Source organism: Perna viridis, chromosome 2, assembly GCF_037379345.1.
Source record: "Perna viridis isolate PV_CMFRI_1.1 ecotype Kerala chromosome 2, ASM3737934v1, whole genome shotgun sequence".
NCBI lineage: Eukaryota > Metazoa > Mollusca > Bivalvia > Mytilida > Mytilidae > Perna > Perna viridis.
This window is the reverse complement of record NC_142446.1, coordinates 55,004,263-55,020,314: the sequence shown is the minus strand read 5'-3', so window position 1 is coordinate 55,020,314 and position 16,052 is coordinate 55,004,263. Positions and strand designations below refer to the sequence as shown.

General features: G+C 33.7%; 1 protein-coding gene across 1 annotated transcript in view; it reads right to left on the bottom strand.

The window, feature by feature from the left end:
* Positions 1-15,665, bottom strand: part of LOC148626101 (uncharacterized) — an 84,526-nt gene extending 68,861 nt beyond the window's left edge. The window contains exons 1-9 of the mRNA XM_088571083.1: positions 15,508-15,665; positions 9,059-9,271; positions 6,255-6,734; positions 3,529-3,687; positions 2,734-2,844; positions 2,278-2,348; positions 1,395-1,524; positions 851-1,009; positions 57-203 (exon numbers count right to left, since the gene is read on the bottom strand). Of these exons, the coding sequence (XP_088427209.1) occupies positions 57-203; positions 851-1,009; positions 1,395-1,524; positions 2,278-2,348; positions 2,734-2,844; positions 3,529-3,687; positions 6,255-6,734; positions 9,059-9,271; positions 15,508-15,559 (1,522 nt within the window). The 5' untranslated portion in view covers positions 15,560-15,665. The remainder of the gene's footprint in view (positions 1-56; positions 204-850; positions 1,010-1,394; positions 1,525-2,277; positions 2,349-2,733; positions 2,845-3,528; positions 3,688-6,254; positions 6,735-9,058; positions 9,272-15,507) is intronic.
* Between the last annotated feature and the right edge of the window lie 387 nt (positions 15,666-16,052).

The window sequence follows — 16,052 nt, the reverse complement described above, 5'->3', positions numbered from 1 at the left end:
ATTTTATCTTACAGCAAACGATAAAAGTGATGGCTGATTTTATAAATTTTTGATACCTGGTATTTTTGTGCACATCCTTCCATTTCCTCTGTAGCCTTTCTTACAAACGCATTTTCCATTTCTGCATCTAGCCTTCTTGTGGCATTTTTTCTTACATGGAACTCGTTCTACAATAAATATTATCTCCTTATATGTGAAGCATTGTCAACAAAACATACTAGTTAAGCTACGATATTTAGCCGCTTAAACTAAAACGTAGCTTTCAGGCTTAAACCAATCCAACACCGACTTAAAAGACAGGAAAATATGGTTTTTGGAACCTTTCTAATGCAACCGTTCCAGCGTGTGTTTAATTGAAAGATGATAAAATGTAATGACATTGAAATACTAAGGGGGAAACTGGCTTTAAATCAAACGAAACATGAATTATTTTATTGGAATGTAGTAAGAAATTACTCCGAATGGTGTTTTATTGTAAAGCGGTAAACATCAATGTAGAATGGGGTGGGAGTTTGAAACAGTCATATCAGGATATTAAACATGAAGACATAACGATACCGTACAAACTCTGAACGTATTTGTTTGTGAAATAAGTATTATACTTGACTGGATGAATTGAAAAGACAAAGTGCAAAACAAAAATTATGCCGAAAAACCGAAAAGCATAGCATATAGTCGGATGCCATCAAAACGAGTTTTTCTCAAATCTTTGCAACAATGTCCGTGGTTCGTAAATATCAATTTAAACGTGTGTTATAGCTGTAATTAGTTAGTCTAAAATCGTTCGACAGTAAGGGTTTGCAATTCTTTACCTGTCATTAAAATATATAGAGATAATTAGACAGCTTACTATTTGGTTGACAGCACCAACAAGTTTTACATCCTGGATATTTTCCGTTCAATCCACGTGTAAACACTCTTCCATTTCGTTCACATACTTTCTTCTGTCCAAGTTTTGCGTGTTCTTTCAAATCAGCTGGTGTCCAATGATAGCATTTCCAAGGCTTGACTGAAAGATGTAAATAAAACATGTGACACCACTTACATTAATCGTTCTTGTAGAAAATATATTCAAGCCCAACACATCTAATTTAAAGCTGTAACTTGTATCAAGGAAAGACAAACATTGTTCAGCCAATTAAATTACAAAATACATATTCTATTATAAGGTATTTGGTTTTACTATTAAATTTTGATAATTTGCAAGCTATCTTGTTCGTCTAAGCAACTCAATATACCATCTTTCCTTCACTGAACATCTTCGATCAAAATTTTCGATTTCAGAACTAGGGAGGACCCTCCTGACAATCTACATTTTACTTATTTAAACTTTGAAGCATTTTATCTTACAGCAAACGATAAAAGTGATGGCTGATTTTATAAATTTTTGATACCTGGTATTTTTGTGCACATCCTTCCATTTCCTCTGTAACCTTTCTTACAAACGCATTTTCCATTTCTGCATCTAGCCTTCTTGTGGCATTTTTTCTTACATGGAACTCGTTCTACAATAAATATTATCTCCTTATATGTGAAGCATTGTCAACAAAACATACTAGTTAAGCTACGATATTTAGCCGCTTAAACTAAAACGTAGCTTTCAGGCTTAAACCAATTCAACACTGACTTAAAAGACAGGAAAATATGGTTTTTGGAACCTTTCAAATGCAACCGTTCCAGCGTGTGTTTGATTGAAAGATGATAAAATATAATTACATTGAAATACTAAGGGGGAAACTGGCTTTAAATCAAACGAAACATGAATTATTTTATTGGAATGTAGTAAGAAATTACTCCGAATGGTGTTTTATTGTAAAGCAGTAAACATCAATGTAGAATGGGGTGGGAGTTTGAAACAGTCATATCAGGATATTAAACATGAAGACATAACGATACCGTACAAACTCTGAACGTATTTGTTTGTGAAATAAGTATTATACTTGACTGGATGAATTGAAAAGACAAAGTGCAAAACCAAAAATTATGCCGAAAAACCGAAAAGCATAGCATATAGTCGGATGCCATCAAAACGAGTTTTTCTCAAATCTTTGCAACAATGTCCGTGGTTCGTAAATATCAATTTAAACGTGTGTTATAGCTGTAATTAGTTAGTCTAAAATCGTTCGACAGTAAGGGTTTGCAATTCTTTACCTGTCATTAAAATATATAGAGATAATTAGACAGCTTACTATTTGGTTGACAGCACCAACAAGTTTTACATCCTGGATATTTTCCGTTCAATCCACGTGTAAACACTCTTCCATTTCGTTCACATACTTTCTTCTGTCCAAGTTTTGCGTGTTCTTTCAAATCAGCTGGTGTCCAATGATAGCATTTCCAAGGCTTGACTGAAAGATGTAAATAAAACATGTGACACCACTTACATTAATCGTTCTTGTAGAAAATATATTCAAGCCCAACACATCTAATTTAAAGCTGTAACTTGTATCAAGGAAAGACAAACATTGTTCAGCCAATTAAATTACAAAATACATATTCTATTATAAGGTATTTGGTTTTACTATTAAATTTTGATAATTTGCAAGCTATCTTGTTCGTCTAAGCAACTCAATATACCATCTTTCCTTCACTGAACATCTTCGATCAAAATTTTCGATTTCAGAACTAGGGAGGACCCTCCTGACAATCTACATTTTACTTATTTAAACTTTGAAGCATTTTATCTTACAGCAAACGATAAAAGTGATGGCTGATTTTATAAATTTTTGATACCTGGTATTTTTGTGCACATCCTTCCATTTCCTCTGTAACCTTTCTTACAAACGCATTTTCCATTTCTGCATCTAGCCTTCTTGTGGCATTTTTTCTTACATGGAACTCGTTCTACAATAAATATTATCTCCTTATATGTGAAGCATTGTCAACAAAACATACTAGTTAAGCTACGATATTTAGCCGCTTAAACTAAAACGTAGCTTTCAGGCTTAAACCAATTCAACACTGACTTAAAAGACAGGAAAATATGGTTTTTGGAACCTTTCAAATGCAACCGTTCCAGCGTGTGTTTGATTGAAAGATGATAAAATATAATTACATTGAAATACTAAGGGGGAAACTGGCTTTAAATCAAACGAAACATGAATTATTTTATTGGAATGTAGTAAGAAATTACTCCGAATGGTGTTTTATTGTAAAGCAGTAAACATCAATGTAGAATGGGGTGGGAGTTTGAAACAGTCATATCAGGATATTAAACATGAAGACATAACGATACCGTACAAACTCTGAACGTATTTGTTTGTGAAATAAGTATTATACTTGACTGGATGAATTGAAAAGACAAAGTGCAAAACCAAAAATTATGCCGAAAAACCGAAAAGCATAGCATATAGTCGGATGCCATCAAAACGAGTTTTTCTCAAATCTTTGCAACAATGTCCGTGGTTCGTAAATATCAATTTAAACGTGTGTTATAGCTGTAATTAGTTAGTCTAAAATCGTTCGACACTAAGGGTTTGCAATTCTTTACCTGTCATTAAAATATATAGAGATAATTAGTCAGCTTACTATTTAGTTGACAGCACCAACAAGTTTTACATCCTGGATATTTTCCGTTCAATCCACGTGTAAACACTCTTCCATTTCGTTCACATACTTTCTTCTGTCCAAGTTTTGCGTGTTCTTTCAAATCAGCTGGTGTCCAATGATAGCATTTCCAAGGCTTGACTGAAAGATGTAAATAAAACATGCGACACCACTTACATTAATCGTCCTTGTAAAACACTTACAGAATTTCATGATGAAGAGCATTTTGAAATTTGGAAACGGCATAATTTTTTTCACCCTCCGGATTTCGGAACGTAGTATTACTGTTTGTATCTTTTCCTTACACTTTTATCATGTTGCTTGTTGTTATTTTTTGTCGGTATTTTACACAGGTTTTGCTCTAAATACAAAACTCATCGCTCTGTAAATGATAAATTTGCATGCTTTTGAATTGAAGATTCGGAGACATGTTCGTTAAACTGCGGATTCACGATGAGAATTACATACCCAATACAAGTCAATTCACTATTGTATTACGTTTGCATGTAAAAGTGTTGATGTCCAGTGGTAGCATTTCCAAGGCTTCCCTGGAGCTCTGCATGTACACGCGTTTTTGCTTTTGTTGCAATGGATAAAACCACTTCCCGACTTTTTTCTAGGGATTTTTGTATTATGAAGGAACGCTTCAATTGATTTAATTCAACCGTATATGTGAATAATGATTCGAGATTACCAAGCCCTTGCACTAATCTGATTTGACCTCAATATATCATGCTTGCAAAGTTTACTAAATATTAAAACAAAAAAAGAGATTATATATATATTAAGTTTCCCTCAATGCCGTAAGTTATAATTTTATAATTGATAAAAGTTCGTTGGACTTGTCGATAAAAATTTCGAATTCAATTAGAACATTTAACTTTATTTTAAAAATGTCTAAAATGAATATTGAAACAAAATCAATATTTTGAATTATTCCTTATCAGCTGGTGTGCAATGATAGCATTGCCAAGATTTTCCTGAAATACAATTTTTCCCCGAATATACAAGTGTTTGTTGGATATGAATAAAAATAACCTACTTTTATTAATGCTTGTTATGTTGGCAGAAGAAACAGCAAAAAGACTTCCGATATACCAAGGTAAGTTATTTCTAGAAATACCTTTAAATTTCTGCAATTACCCTGGCATTTCTTTCATGATATGCTACTACTAATCAACGTTCACAATATTCTAAAAGACGACTTCAATAAAATTTGAATGAATACAATGAAGCAACTTTCCTCATTTATGAACAGTTTTTTTATAATTAAAAATCAAAATTGTTTAATTTTATTATCATTGTCAATACGCCTTTTGACCGTTTTAATGACGTAGACCTGGGGTAAGGGACACAACTCTTGAAATCAGTGATATGTATCATAGTTAATTTTACCAAAGCCTATCAAGCTTTAAATTGAAACAGAATGAATTCAGTTCAAGTTACTTTGATATTTATATGAGATTGATATACAATACTGAATACAAACGTTCCAATATTTTGTAAGAGTTGTGTCCCTCCCTTACCGCATGTCTGCTTACTTTAATGTCAAACCGCATTTCTCACACTGGCCAATTAAAACAATTATTAAGAATCGTTCATGTGTAATCTTATCGTTTACACATCAATTGAGAAATTGATTCAGGAATACCGACAGTTGGTTGATAAAAATAGACACCGTACTGAACTAATATATTGTCGATAAAAAATCCAGCATTTTGGCATTATCTTCGTTATACTTAAATGACGATTCGCAAACCTTTTCCTTTTTTTTTTAACAAATTATGGAGAATCTCAATTAAGTCCTACGTCCTATGTGTTTCAGTTTTTTAGTAATAACGATGTATAATGTCGAGATTTCAACTGAAATTATGGGGAGTAGTAGTTTAAAGAGTTTACATTTGATATGTTTGATGCATTGCGGATTTCCAGTAGATCTTTCGAATTACTTAGGATCCATATTGAAACGATACCACAATAGGTAATCAGATGCTACCTACAAGACACTGAAACTTCGCTCTCCGATGACATCATACTTACCAACGTCAGGATTGCACAAACTGATAAATATTTCATATCAGATGAAAACTATCCGTTTACATCAGTTAAAATATTTTTTTTAAAAAACCTATTACATGTACATTATTCTGAAACTGTGTTTTTGTCGGAATATAATAGTTGAATTAGGTGTTAATTAGTGTGAATTTTGCTTGCCAAAGGACAGAGGTTATTAATTCTTAAAATCGTTACAACACGGATTTTCCCTATCATTTTAAGTACTAAGTCTAAGAATCAGGCAAAACGTGTATAAAGATTTCATTGCATTATCATAGTATTTATACCTCATAACCTCTAGAAATAACCATCAAAGTGCTTGTAAAGTTCGGTTTTTTAAGATATTAATAGGTCAAATTTAGTTGAAATGCATGCCCTATTGAAAAATAGCGGGAATATTTCCCTACACGTTTTTTCCTGTATAAGCAGTCAAAAAAGGTTACGTCACAGATGTTTCAGGATAAATTTAAATTGTTTTTTTCGGTTGTTACCTATATAAACCATTTGAGAAAAAATGATGTGCCATCTATTGTCTGATTCTTACACAGAACGGTCCTTAAGGATTTCAAAATATTTATACGTGACCTTTTTTTTATACAAATAACCATTCATTTTTCACCAAATCATTTTAGTTACATGTTTTCGACTCTTACTTTGTTTTGGTCGTTCTCTGTGTACTCGTTTCTTCTGCTTTCGCTGCACGGGGCTTCTCTTTCTTTTTATTTGTTCCTTCTTTTTGTGCACCTGGCTTCTCTTTCTTTCTCTTTGTTTCTTCTTTTTCTGCACCTGGCTTCTCTTTTTTTTTATTTGTTTCTTCTTTTTCTGCACCTGGCTTCTCTTTTTTTTTATTTGTTTCTTCTTTTTCTGCACCTGGCTTCTCTTTTTTTTTATTTGTTTCTTCTGTCTATGCACCTGGTTTCTCTTTCTTTCTCTTTGTTTCTTCTTTTTCTGCACCTGGCTTCTCTTTTTTTTTATTTGTTTCTTCTGTTTATGCACCTGGCTTCTCTTTCTTTTTATTTGTTTCCTCTTTTGTACTTGTTTTTTTCTTTTCTGTTTTCTCATTTTTTTCTTATTTTTGTCTCCATTTCTCTTCTTTCTATTTGCACTTCTTTTAGATCGTTTTGATGATCTCTCTGTAAAAAATGGAGATCCATGACAAATTTTTCTTTGCTGTTAATAAGAGGGTAAAGAGTCGTTAAACGTATAAGATAAATGATTAAACTCTTATGAAAATAACTTTATAAAATTATTATTATTTGTTATGGCATATTTATCTAAGTGATTTCATGAGAATAATATATTATCCCCTAAACTGCCACTTGACATTTTTCTTGTTAGTAAAAATACAAAGACAAGGCTCTTCTACCAACAAATTTCTTTAAAAACAGGTAATGCCGAATGTTCGTCCAGCCAACCAAAATGAGTATAAGATAAGTGCTCAAAAATGGGCCAGGGAATGTAATTTGAAATGAAAGTAGACTTTAATTGATTTAAAATTTTAAAAAATGCAGTTCATAAACAAAAACAAAAAAAAATAATAATAATATAAAAAAAAGTATTGAACCGAACGCTTAATTATTTTCTAATTGGAACTGTTTATCCATCCTATATCACATCTTTCAGCTATCGTCCCTTTTTTAGAAAGACTTAACGAACGTAGGAAAAATGTATAAGTGGGTTGTTCGCTTGTAGGCTGGGCCTGAATGATATGTTTATAAATTGATTCAATGTCCAGAAGAAATAATAAGTCCAAATTCTATGGAAAGATGTTTTAACATGTACTATAGTATTTATTTAACTTTTTTTTTTACATTTTAATAGAATTTAAATTTGCTAAACAGTAATACAATTTTGCCATTCAAATAAACTTTACAAGGAAGGCAAGTGTTTATTTTTTATAAAACGTGAAACATAACCCGCTTAGCTGGTAAAAATGTATTAATCTCATGCATGTTTTGAACAAACAGATCAAATAATAGCGTAAAATCCCCCATTCGTACAGAACCCCTACTAATTTTACCTATCGAAAATTTTGGATCTGTCAATGTATTTTCATTATTGATACTTGTGTACATTTCAGGAAGTAAACCTAGAGTAAGAGAAACAACTATTACAAATCATTGGAACGTGAGTATTCAGCACTTTACAACAATCTTATGTAAGCATCAAAGTAACTTTGACTGGTTTCATTCTTTTTTCAAATGAAAGCTTGATAGGCTTTAGTGAAAATGAATATGATACAAGCATATTACTGATTTCAAAGTTATGTCCATTACCCTAGGTCTACCTCTTCAAATGTAAATATTTAAATGTTACTAAGTACAAAAGTACCAATCATATATATATTGAAAATTTCGGTATATATTTTGTGTGATAAAGTTTCAAACATAAATTTAATATAGATAAGAATAATAGAAAGTGTAAAAAAAAAAATTAGATTCTGATGTTGATAAAAATGTTTAGGTCCTATTGACCATAAGGGTGCTTCAAAAATTAAAATTACATTAATATATATTAGTGGGAATGGAATTTTGATTTAAGTTACAACGTTCTAAAATGAACTCTGAGTTATCCAAATAACCTGTCTAAACCTAATCCTTTCTGAAGTCCCTTATAATTCTACAGTTTTATTTAAAGGAAGATCATACATATACCTATTTTTTCTGCCATCTTGGAAAGTCACACACACACACACACACACACAGATATATATATATATATTCTCAAACGTCTCAGAATGCGACAGGGAAGATATGTAAACTTATATCTAATTAACGATACATGTCACAACAAATCACTATACAAACGTTGTGACTTGTATCGTTAATTTGACCCTCTATCCTACATAGCAACATTTAGATGAGCTGTCCCGTACTACCATACATCGTATACGAAGTTACAGCCCTGGATTAATCCTACGAGGAGGAATGACCCAGCAAGCAAGAGCTATATTTTTATATAGCCTAGCTGGCAGAGTGGTCTAGGGCGCCGGACTTTGTGCAGGCGGTGTTGCCATAAATGTCACAGCGGTACGAGTTCGAGTACTCAATTTTCTCAAAATCAAGGCCATGACCTATGTTTTTTTATTAATTTAAAGTTCTAAAGCAAGTTCATTCAGGGTGTTGTTTATGAAAACCTAGGGAAATTTATCTACTAGAAGTAAAAGGTATGATCTACCTTAAACCTCGATTCACCGAAAACCTGTCTGAACTGAAAGAGTAATCAAGGGAACCAAAATTCTGGTGGAAATCAAAAGAATGTAATCCAGGGACAAAGACCAGACATGAAAAACAGACAAACACAACAAAGAACAACAAAGAACAAAAAAACAAAACAAAACAAAATAATGCATACAAAGTAACAAATGTAAATGAGCAACTCGGACTCCACTTAAAACTGGGAGCATGGATCAACGTTAAACAAAAGGGGTTCCCCTGAATAAAAACATATTGCTTACCTATAATTTTGCAGCACAAACAACCACTCGCACAACCATCGTAGCCAGATGTTATACCATTGGTAAATATGCCACCATTCTCATTACAAATAATTTTATCCGGAATGTTATTTTGTGGCGTGTAAGTTATACAGTGCCATTTATCTGTCGCCTTTTCAACGCTTTCGATCTCTTTGATCACACTTTCAAATTTAAACACTCTGCTTCTGCATTCTAAAACGAAAACATAACATTGTGAGAATCGGCTGTTTTAACAATGTCTAATGCATTTTATTTTATTTATTTTTTTATTTATTTTTTTTATTTGTCTAAGAACTTTTTCAGGTCATTTTAAATCAGCTTGACAGTGATTCAAAGTGTAATCAAGGGAACCAAGGTTATAGCGGTAATCAAAAGAATGTAATCCAGGGACAAAGACCTGACACGGAAAACAGACACGCACAACAAAGAAAATAGAGTAACTAAAATCATACATACAATGTAACAAAAGCAAATGAGCAACTCGGACTCCACTAAAAACTGGGAGCATGGACCAGGTGCACCGGTAGGGTAAGCGTCCTCTGCTTTTCTATAAACACCCGACGAGTTGCTCATAAAAAGAAAAGTCTGGGGTAGACGAAAGAGGAAAGGAAAACTATGACATGTTAAACAAATCAGTTTTCATGCATAGATGGATGCACCGTAACGATCCAAGAATTCATGAGAACGGACATAAAACTTTTGTAGTGATGACTTCAATCTTGTAGCAACATAACCCTGCTCCAGAAGACTATTTGTTAGTGTTCTAGCGCGATACAAAAAATCTGCGTAATCTCGGCAAGGTCTGGCATAACGTATGAGTTGTGATATGAACACTCCATATGCAGGTGCTGAAGGGATGTTGCCATAACTGAAAGGAAAGTTGATAATTTTGAATGAAAAGTCATCACGTTTGTCGTAAAGTTTGGTCAATAGTTTTCCTTTATCATCGATTTCTAAGTGTAGGTCAAGATATGAGGCTGACTTCACAATGTCTGTAGTATCTTTTATCTCAATTTCTTTGGGGGTAGATGTGATGTATAAAATCCCCAAAATTAGGATTGTTTAAAGATAATACGTCATCTATATAGCGGAAACTGAGATTAAAGGATTTAGCTAAACGATATTCTTTCTGTCGGATCAGATCAGCTATAAAGTCAGCCTCATACGAGTGACGGAATAGGTCAGCAAGTAGAGGAGCACAATTTGTTCCCATTGGAATTCCAACCGTTTGTTGAAGAACACGTCCACCACACCGGACAAATATGTTGTCAATTAAAAATTCCAGCATTTTGTAAACATCTTCTTCTGTATATTTGGAAGATGATTTGGAATTATTTCTTACAAAGTATGAGGAATCTCTACCAAGAACTATATATTTGTATCTAAGTGTACCATCTTTTCTGAAAAAAACAACGATGTATAATGTTTTTAAGTCGCGATTTTAACTGAGTATGCGGAATAGAAGTATACAGTGTTGAAAAATCATAGGTTTTAATGCTATTATATTCTGATAATAGTCTTGAACTGATTGTCTCCAAAAGATCTTACGAATTTTTCAGGATCCACATTGAATAAATACCACGATGGGAATAACAATTGTTGTGGTAGGGCTGCTGCGAGTACAGAAGTTCAAAGTTTTGAAAGAGGTTTGGCGGTACATTTCGCAGACAATTTTTCAAGACTATAATAAAAAAATCTCTATGAATTGCCTTCTTTGTAAAGTTCACCTGATAATAAAGACCACCTGTCTAATGTGACTGCGCTTTTATATACCTTTGCAGGGCGCCAAAGATGGGTTTGTCTAGATCAATAAATCCACAGTAAATGTCAGTCTCTGTAAGAATCAGGCAGTGGATGAAACATGATATGAAAAAAAACCTTCATTTTGAAAGTCTCAATTGTGACCATTTTGCTCCTCCAGGAAAAAAATTAAGTAAAATGAGTTTTAATTTTATTGAAATGCACTAGAAAGGAACACTTCAAGGGCAGATAACTCTGTTATTAAAACCCCATCTTTTTTCTAACATTATACAGAAAATCCCAGGGATGCAAAATCAAATATCCCCGTGCAGGTCCGGGTGTCAAAAGAATAGGCCTGCAGCAGCGCTAAGCTTGTCGTAAAAGGCGACCAAATAGTGCTGAGAACCCTAGCCGGGGGCTAGGGCGCTCTGCCAACAGAGCAACTGGCATGTGTGCCCCAGGTGGTGGAATGGGGTACCCCTGGCATGTTACATGCTGGGGTTGTCAGGCTATAATACGGAAAATCTGACCGCAAACCATAGTGGTGCACCGTGCTGGAAAAGATGTCACGCTCCTCGCACGTTAAAGAACCCTGCTGTGGTATTCGATAGGAGTAGGAACCTTTGCGCTCCGCCACAGGAGGCTAAATTGCCCAACCTTACCCATCCCCCCTTTTTCTGGTGGCAATCAAAATTTGTCGACCCTGTTGTCCTCGTGTCCCGTCCTTTTTTCATTTCATCATCATTTCATGTTCATTTTATCATCCATTTCATGTTCATTGTCTGAATATAGTTGAAATATTGCTGCTCGGACGTTAAACCCCAACAAACAAACAAACAAACAAACAAACAAACAAACAAACAAAATCAAATAATGGCCTTTTAAAATTGAGAAAGCATCCTTGGATGCAATTATATTGTCAGATTGGGTGGGTTTTTGACATGCACGTTTCTAATTTTCCCCATTTTGCCTGATTTTTACAACTTCCCCTTTAAATAGAAAAAATATACCTCATGGCATAAGTGATGCTTTAAAACCAGACAAAAGCTTATGATTAGCGATTCACGCATATCTTATTCCCAAAAATCTGTTGATATGATATCCTTCAGTAGGCTTCATAGAAACTATATTCAATGATAAAAATGAATGTTGGTCACATGATATATATATTGTTCGTGGGGTACTAGTTTTCGTGGTTTTCGTGGGTAGGCCGATCCACGAAATTTGGTTCCCAACGAAAAGGAGAATCACAGTTCGAAATAACCTACCATAGTACAGTTTTAATATATAGTCACAGAACTTTTCAAAGTACATTTAAACCTGTATAAATATCGGCAAAAATACTAAAGCGTCATCAGTGGCACGATTCAGATACGTTAAAATCCTAAAGCACGGCCTAATCATGAACACATGAAACAGAGACGGTCTATTAACACAATGCAGCGAACCGAATAAAAAACGTTACAGACAAAAACTAAATATAAGAGAAACAAGACGTCACACGAAAAACAAATTAAAAAAGAACTAAACAGTACCTGATTTAGCCAAAAATCTGTCATAGGGCATGCTTGGTAATATCTAATTACCTCCCCTTTTCCGCGTGACATTAGAGTGGAACTCTCCTGTCAGCGTGGTGTTCCCACTGTGTGTGGTTTTTTTTAAACTCTTCATTTAAGTTTTTATTTATATTAATCTTCTGTGAATAGAACGCCTGTATAAAGCAAACAAGGCTCTCCGTCTAAGAGGGAATGGTTTAGACAGGATTCACATTATAGATGAATATTTCAGTTTGAATATCACCGCATTTTTACACTATTATAAGAGGAATCAATCATCCATTAGTCATAGTTGTAAATATAGATATGTTTACGACACCACACAACCTTTAAGAATAGAAATCAGATATTCAACAGGTACCGTTTGTTCAAACATGTTTCCGATGGAGAAATATTTTACTACTGGATTTTTTGCATAGATTGCACTGGGCTATGCAGAGAACAATTGTTTGAGCAGGGGGAGAAACCTTCGTAACAAGTTTGCCCAAGGATTTTACAGCTGCTAGTTTAAGCAACAATGCAGATATATCATAGCTTTTTTACGAAGGAAATGTATTAACCATATGCATTAAGCTCACTGCCAAGGATAGCTGCTGTATAAAAGCACAACTGATTGTTTTCATAAAAATATGTATATGATGTAATCTTTAACCAGAGTCAGAGCGAAAACTATTGGATAGTCATTAAAATTCCATTTGCTAATCAGTGGAAAACTTTCCTCGGAGTTAAATATATGATACGAAGATTGAAGTCATTACTACAGAAGTGTTATGGTCGTTATCATGAACTCGTGGATCGTTATGGTGTATCCATCAGCACCATGAAAACTGATTTATTCAACGGGCCATAGTTTTCCTTCCCTCGTTTGTCTACCCCGGACTTGACTTTTTATGAGCAACTCGGCGGGTGTTTCTAGAAAAGCAGAGGACGCTTACCCTACCGGTGCACCTGGTCCATGCTCCCAGTTTTTACTGGAGTCCGAGTTGCTCATTTGCTTTTGTTACTTTGTATGTATGGTTTCAGTTACTTTATGTTCTTTGTTGTGCATGTCTGTTTTCCATGTCTGGTCTTTGTCCCTGGATTACATTCTTTTGATTACCGCTATAACCTTGGTTCTCTTGATTACTCTTTTTGAATTCCTAGAATGCTTAACAACAAGATGGATAAATGAAATATGAAATGAAAAGGTTTTTATCACCCCACTCCCAACATTGCAAGTGGGGGTATGTAGTGCTAGTTTTTAAGATATTTTTTTGTTTTATGTTACGGAGAGAACATTTCAGCAACATCTAGGGATTAAGGGACTAGCGTAGGGTAAATCACACTTCGTCATTATTATTTTGTTTGGAACTGAGAGTCCTATGTGTATTCCGAACGTTTTGAGTGGGTTCTGGAACAATCCATTTATGATGAACAGAGGGGTGTTCATCGAATGGTTTCTGGAACTATCAATAAATCACTAGCAAACATTGGGTTTTGGAACAATCTATTTGAAATCTAATGACGGGTGTTTATAGAGTGGGTTCTAGAACTATCCATAAATAGTCAAGAAGGGGTATTTTTAGATTGGATTTTGGAATCATCCATTGAATTCAACATAGGAATGTTCATAGAGTGAGTTTTTGAACCATTCATTAAAAATCAACCGATGGTTATTAAAGAGTGTGCCCTTGAATTGTTCATTAATAATCAGCATAGGGGTGTTCATATAATTGGTTATGGAACTATTCATTAATAATCAACAGAGGGGTGTTCATATATTTGGTTATGGAATTATCCGTCAATAAAACAAAGCTAAAAATTGAATATTGAACGTAAATGGACCTTTATTCGACGCTTACTAAGCAAATCGTGTATAAAATATGTTACATTTATAGCCAGTTATTTTCGGTAACATTTAACAATTAACCATGATGTTGAACGAGCTTTCAAAAACTGATTTAAACTAATATTTCAATTGGAAATATCTGTAACAACTCAAGACCATTGCGGTTGTTTCAATTGCTTTTTTTTTGCCTTGGTATTGCCATTATTTTTATACATGTATAGTACTTTCTTTCTTTTGAAAGAGTAATCAAGGGAACCAAGGCTATAGACTATTGCTTAGATTATGGTATATTCGTTATTACACATCTGCCACACTCTGTACTTAACCTTGCCTCTTCATGCAAATCAGAAAATAGTGCAATGGAAATATAACGCTTGGTAGTTACGGCGAGGTTTCAATCCTACAACAACACCTGACTTTACTAACACGTTTATTCCGTTCAAAATCAATGTTCGATACATGTACAAGCATTGTTTATTTTAGTAAACCGGAGTGAGTTATAAAATTTTTTTATTTTGATTTTTTTCTTTCCCCATAAAGTTTTTATAAAGTTGTTAAGAATAAAACACAAAATAAAGAGTAATGAAGGGATGAAGGGAACCAAGATTCCAGCGGAAATTAAATAATGAAATCCAGGGACAAAGGCTAAACATGGAAAACAGACAAACACAACAAAGAACATAAAAAACAAAATAATGCATACAAAGTAACACAAGTAAATGAACAATTCTGACTCCACGAAAGACTTGGAGCATGGACCAGTTGACCTAGAGGGTATGGGTCCTCTTTTGTTTAGAAACACCAGCTGAGCTGTTCATAAAAAGTCGAGTCCATGGTAGGAAAAGAGGTAAGGGAAACTAGGACATGTTTAACAATTTAGTCCTCACGTGCAGATGGATACGAATACATCGTAACAATTCACGAGTTCATGATAACATTAAAACCTTTGTAGCGAAGACTTCAATCTTGTTGCAACATAACCCTGTTCCAGAAGCCTAATTGTAAGTCAAGAGCGGGACAAAAATTCTGTCCAGTTACGGTAAACTCTGCCATAACGTGTGAGTTGTGATATGAAAACGTCATGCTCAATGACAAGGTAGAACAGATTAATGAAAGGGAAACAGTGATTCTTGTTTCGGTGTGCTTCTTGTGTTGTTTGTTAAAACTACTTTACAAAAAGACATTTTAGTATATTGTAAGGGCAAACTTTATTTCAAGAAAAATTTCACGTTTTAACTTTTTTATCTTGTACAAATATTTGTTTGCCTTGGCATAAAATAGAAATATATTTATATGAGGCTTACCTAGCACAAACAATATAAGCAGCACCAAACTATGTACTGACCAGCGCCGCATTTTCCTGGCGGCCTGTGATTGGTCCTGGCAATTTTGTCCTTAAATACTAGATCATATACGTCATTTTATTTGCCAAATTGACGGGGGCAGTTATCTTCAAAATCTTTATTTGTAAATCCATCACTTCTTACTCTATCAATCAAAATCAAATTATGAAATTTGAAAAAACACAGAAACAGGTTGTGGTGAATGATTTGGTAAGTATTGTTGAATTTCAGTCTTTGTCAATAGCGTCAGGTTGTAACGATTCTTTAATAGATAATTAAATAAATATTCATACTAATTAAAAAATTATAATTTTTAAATATTGAATTCCCGAAAACTTTTTTTTTTGAAAAACAGGATGTTTATGTAATAATCGGCCTTAATACACATAATTATAACAATAATCTATGAGTTTATATATAGCTTAATTAAAAAAATGGATATTGAAATACAAATATGGGAAAAAATTCGTATATGCATTCGATATATTTTAAAATTGCTACACTTC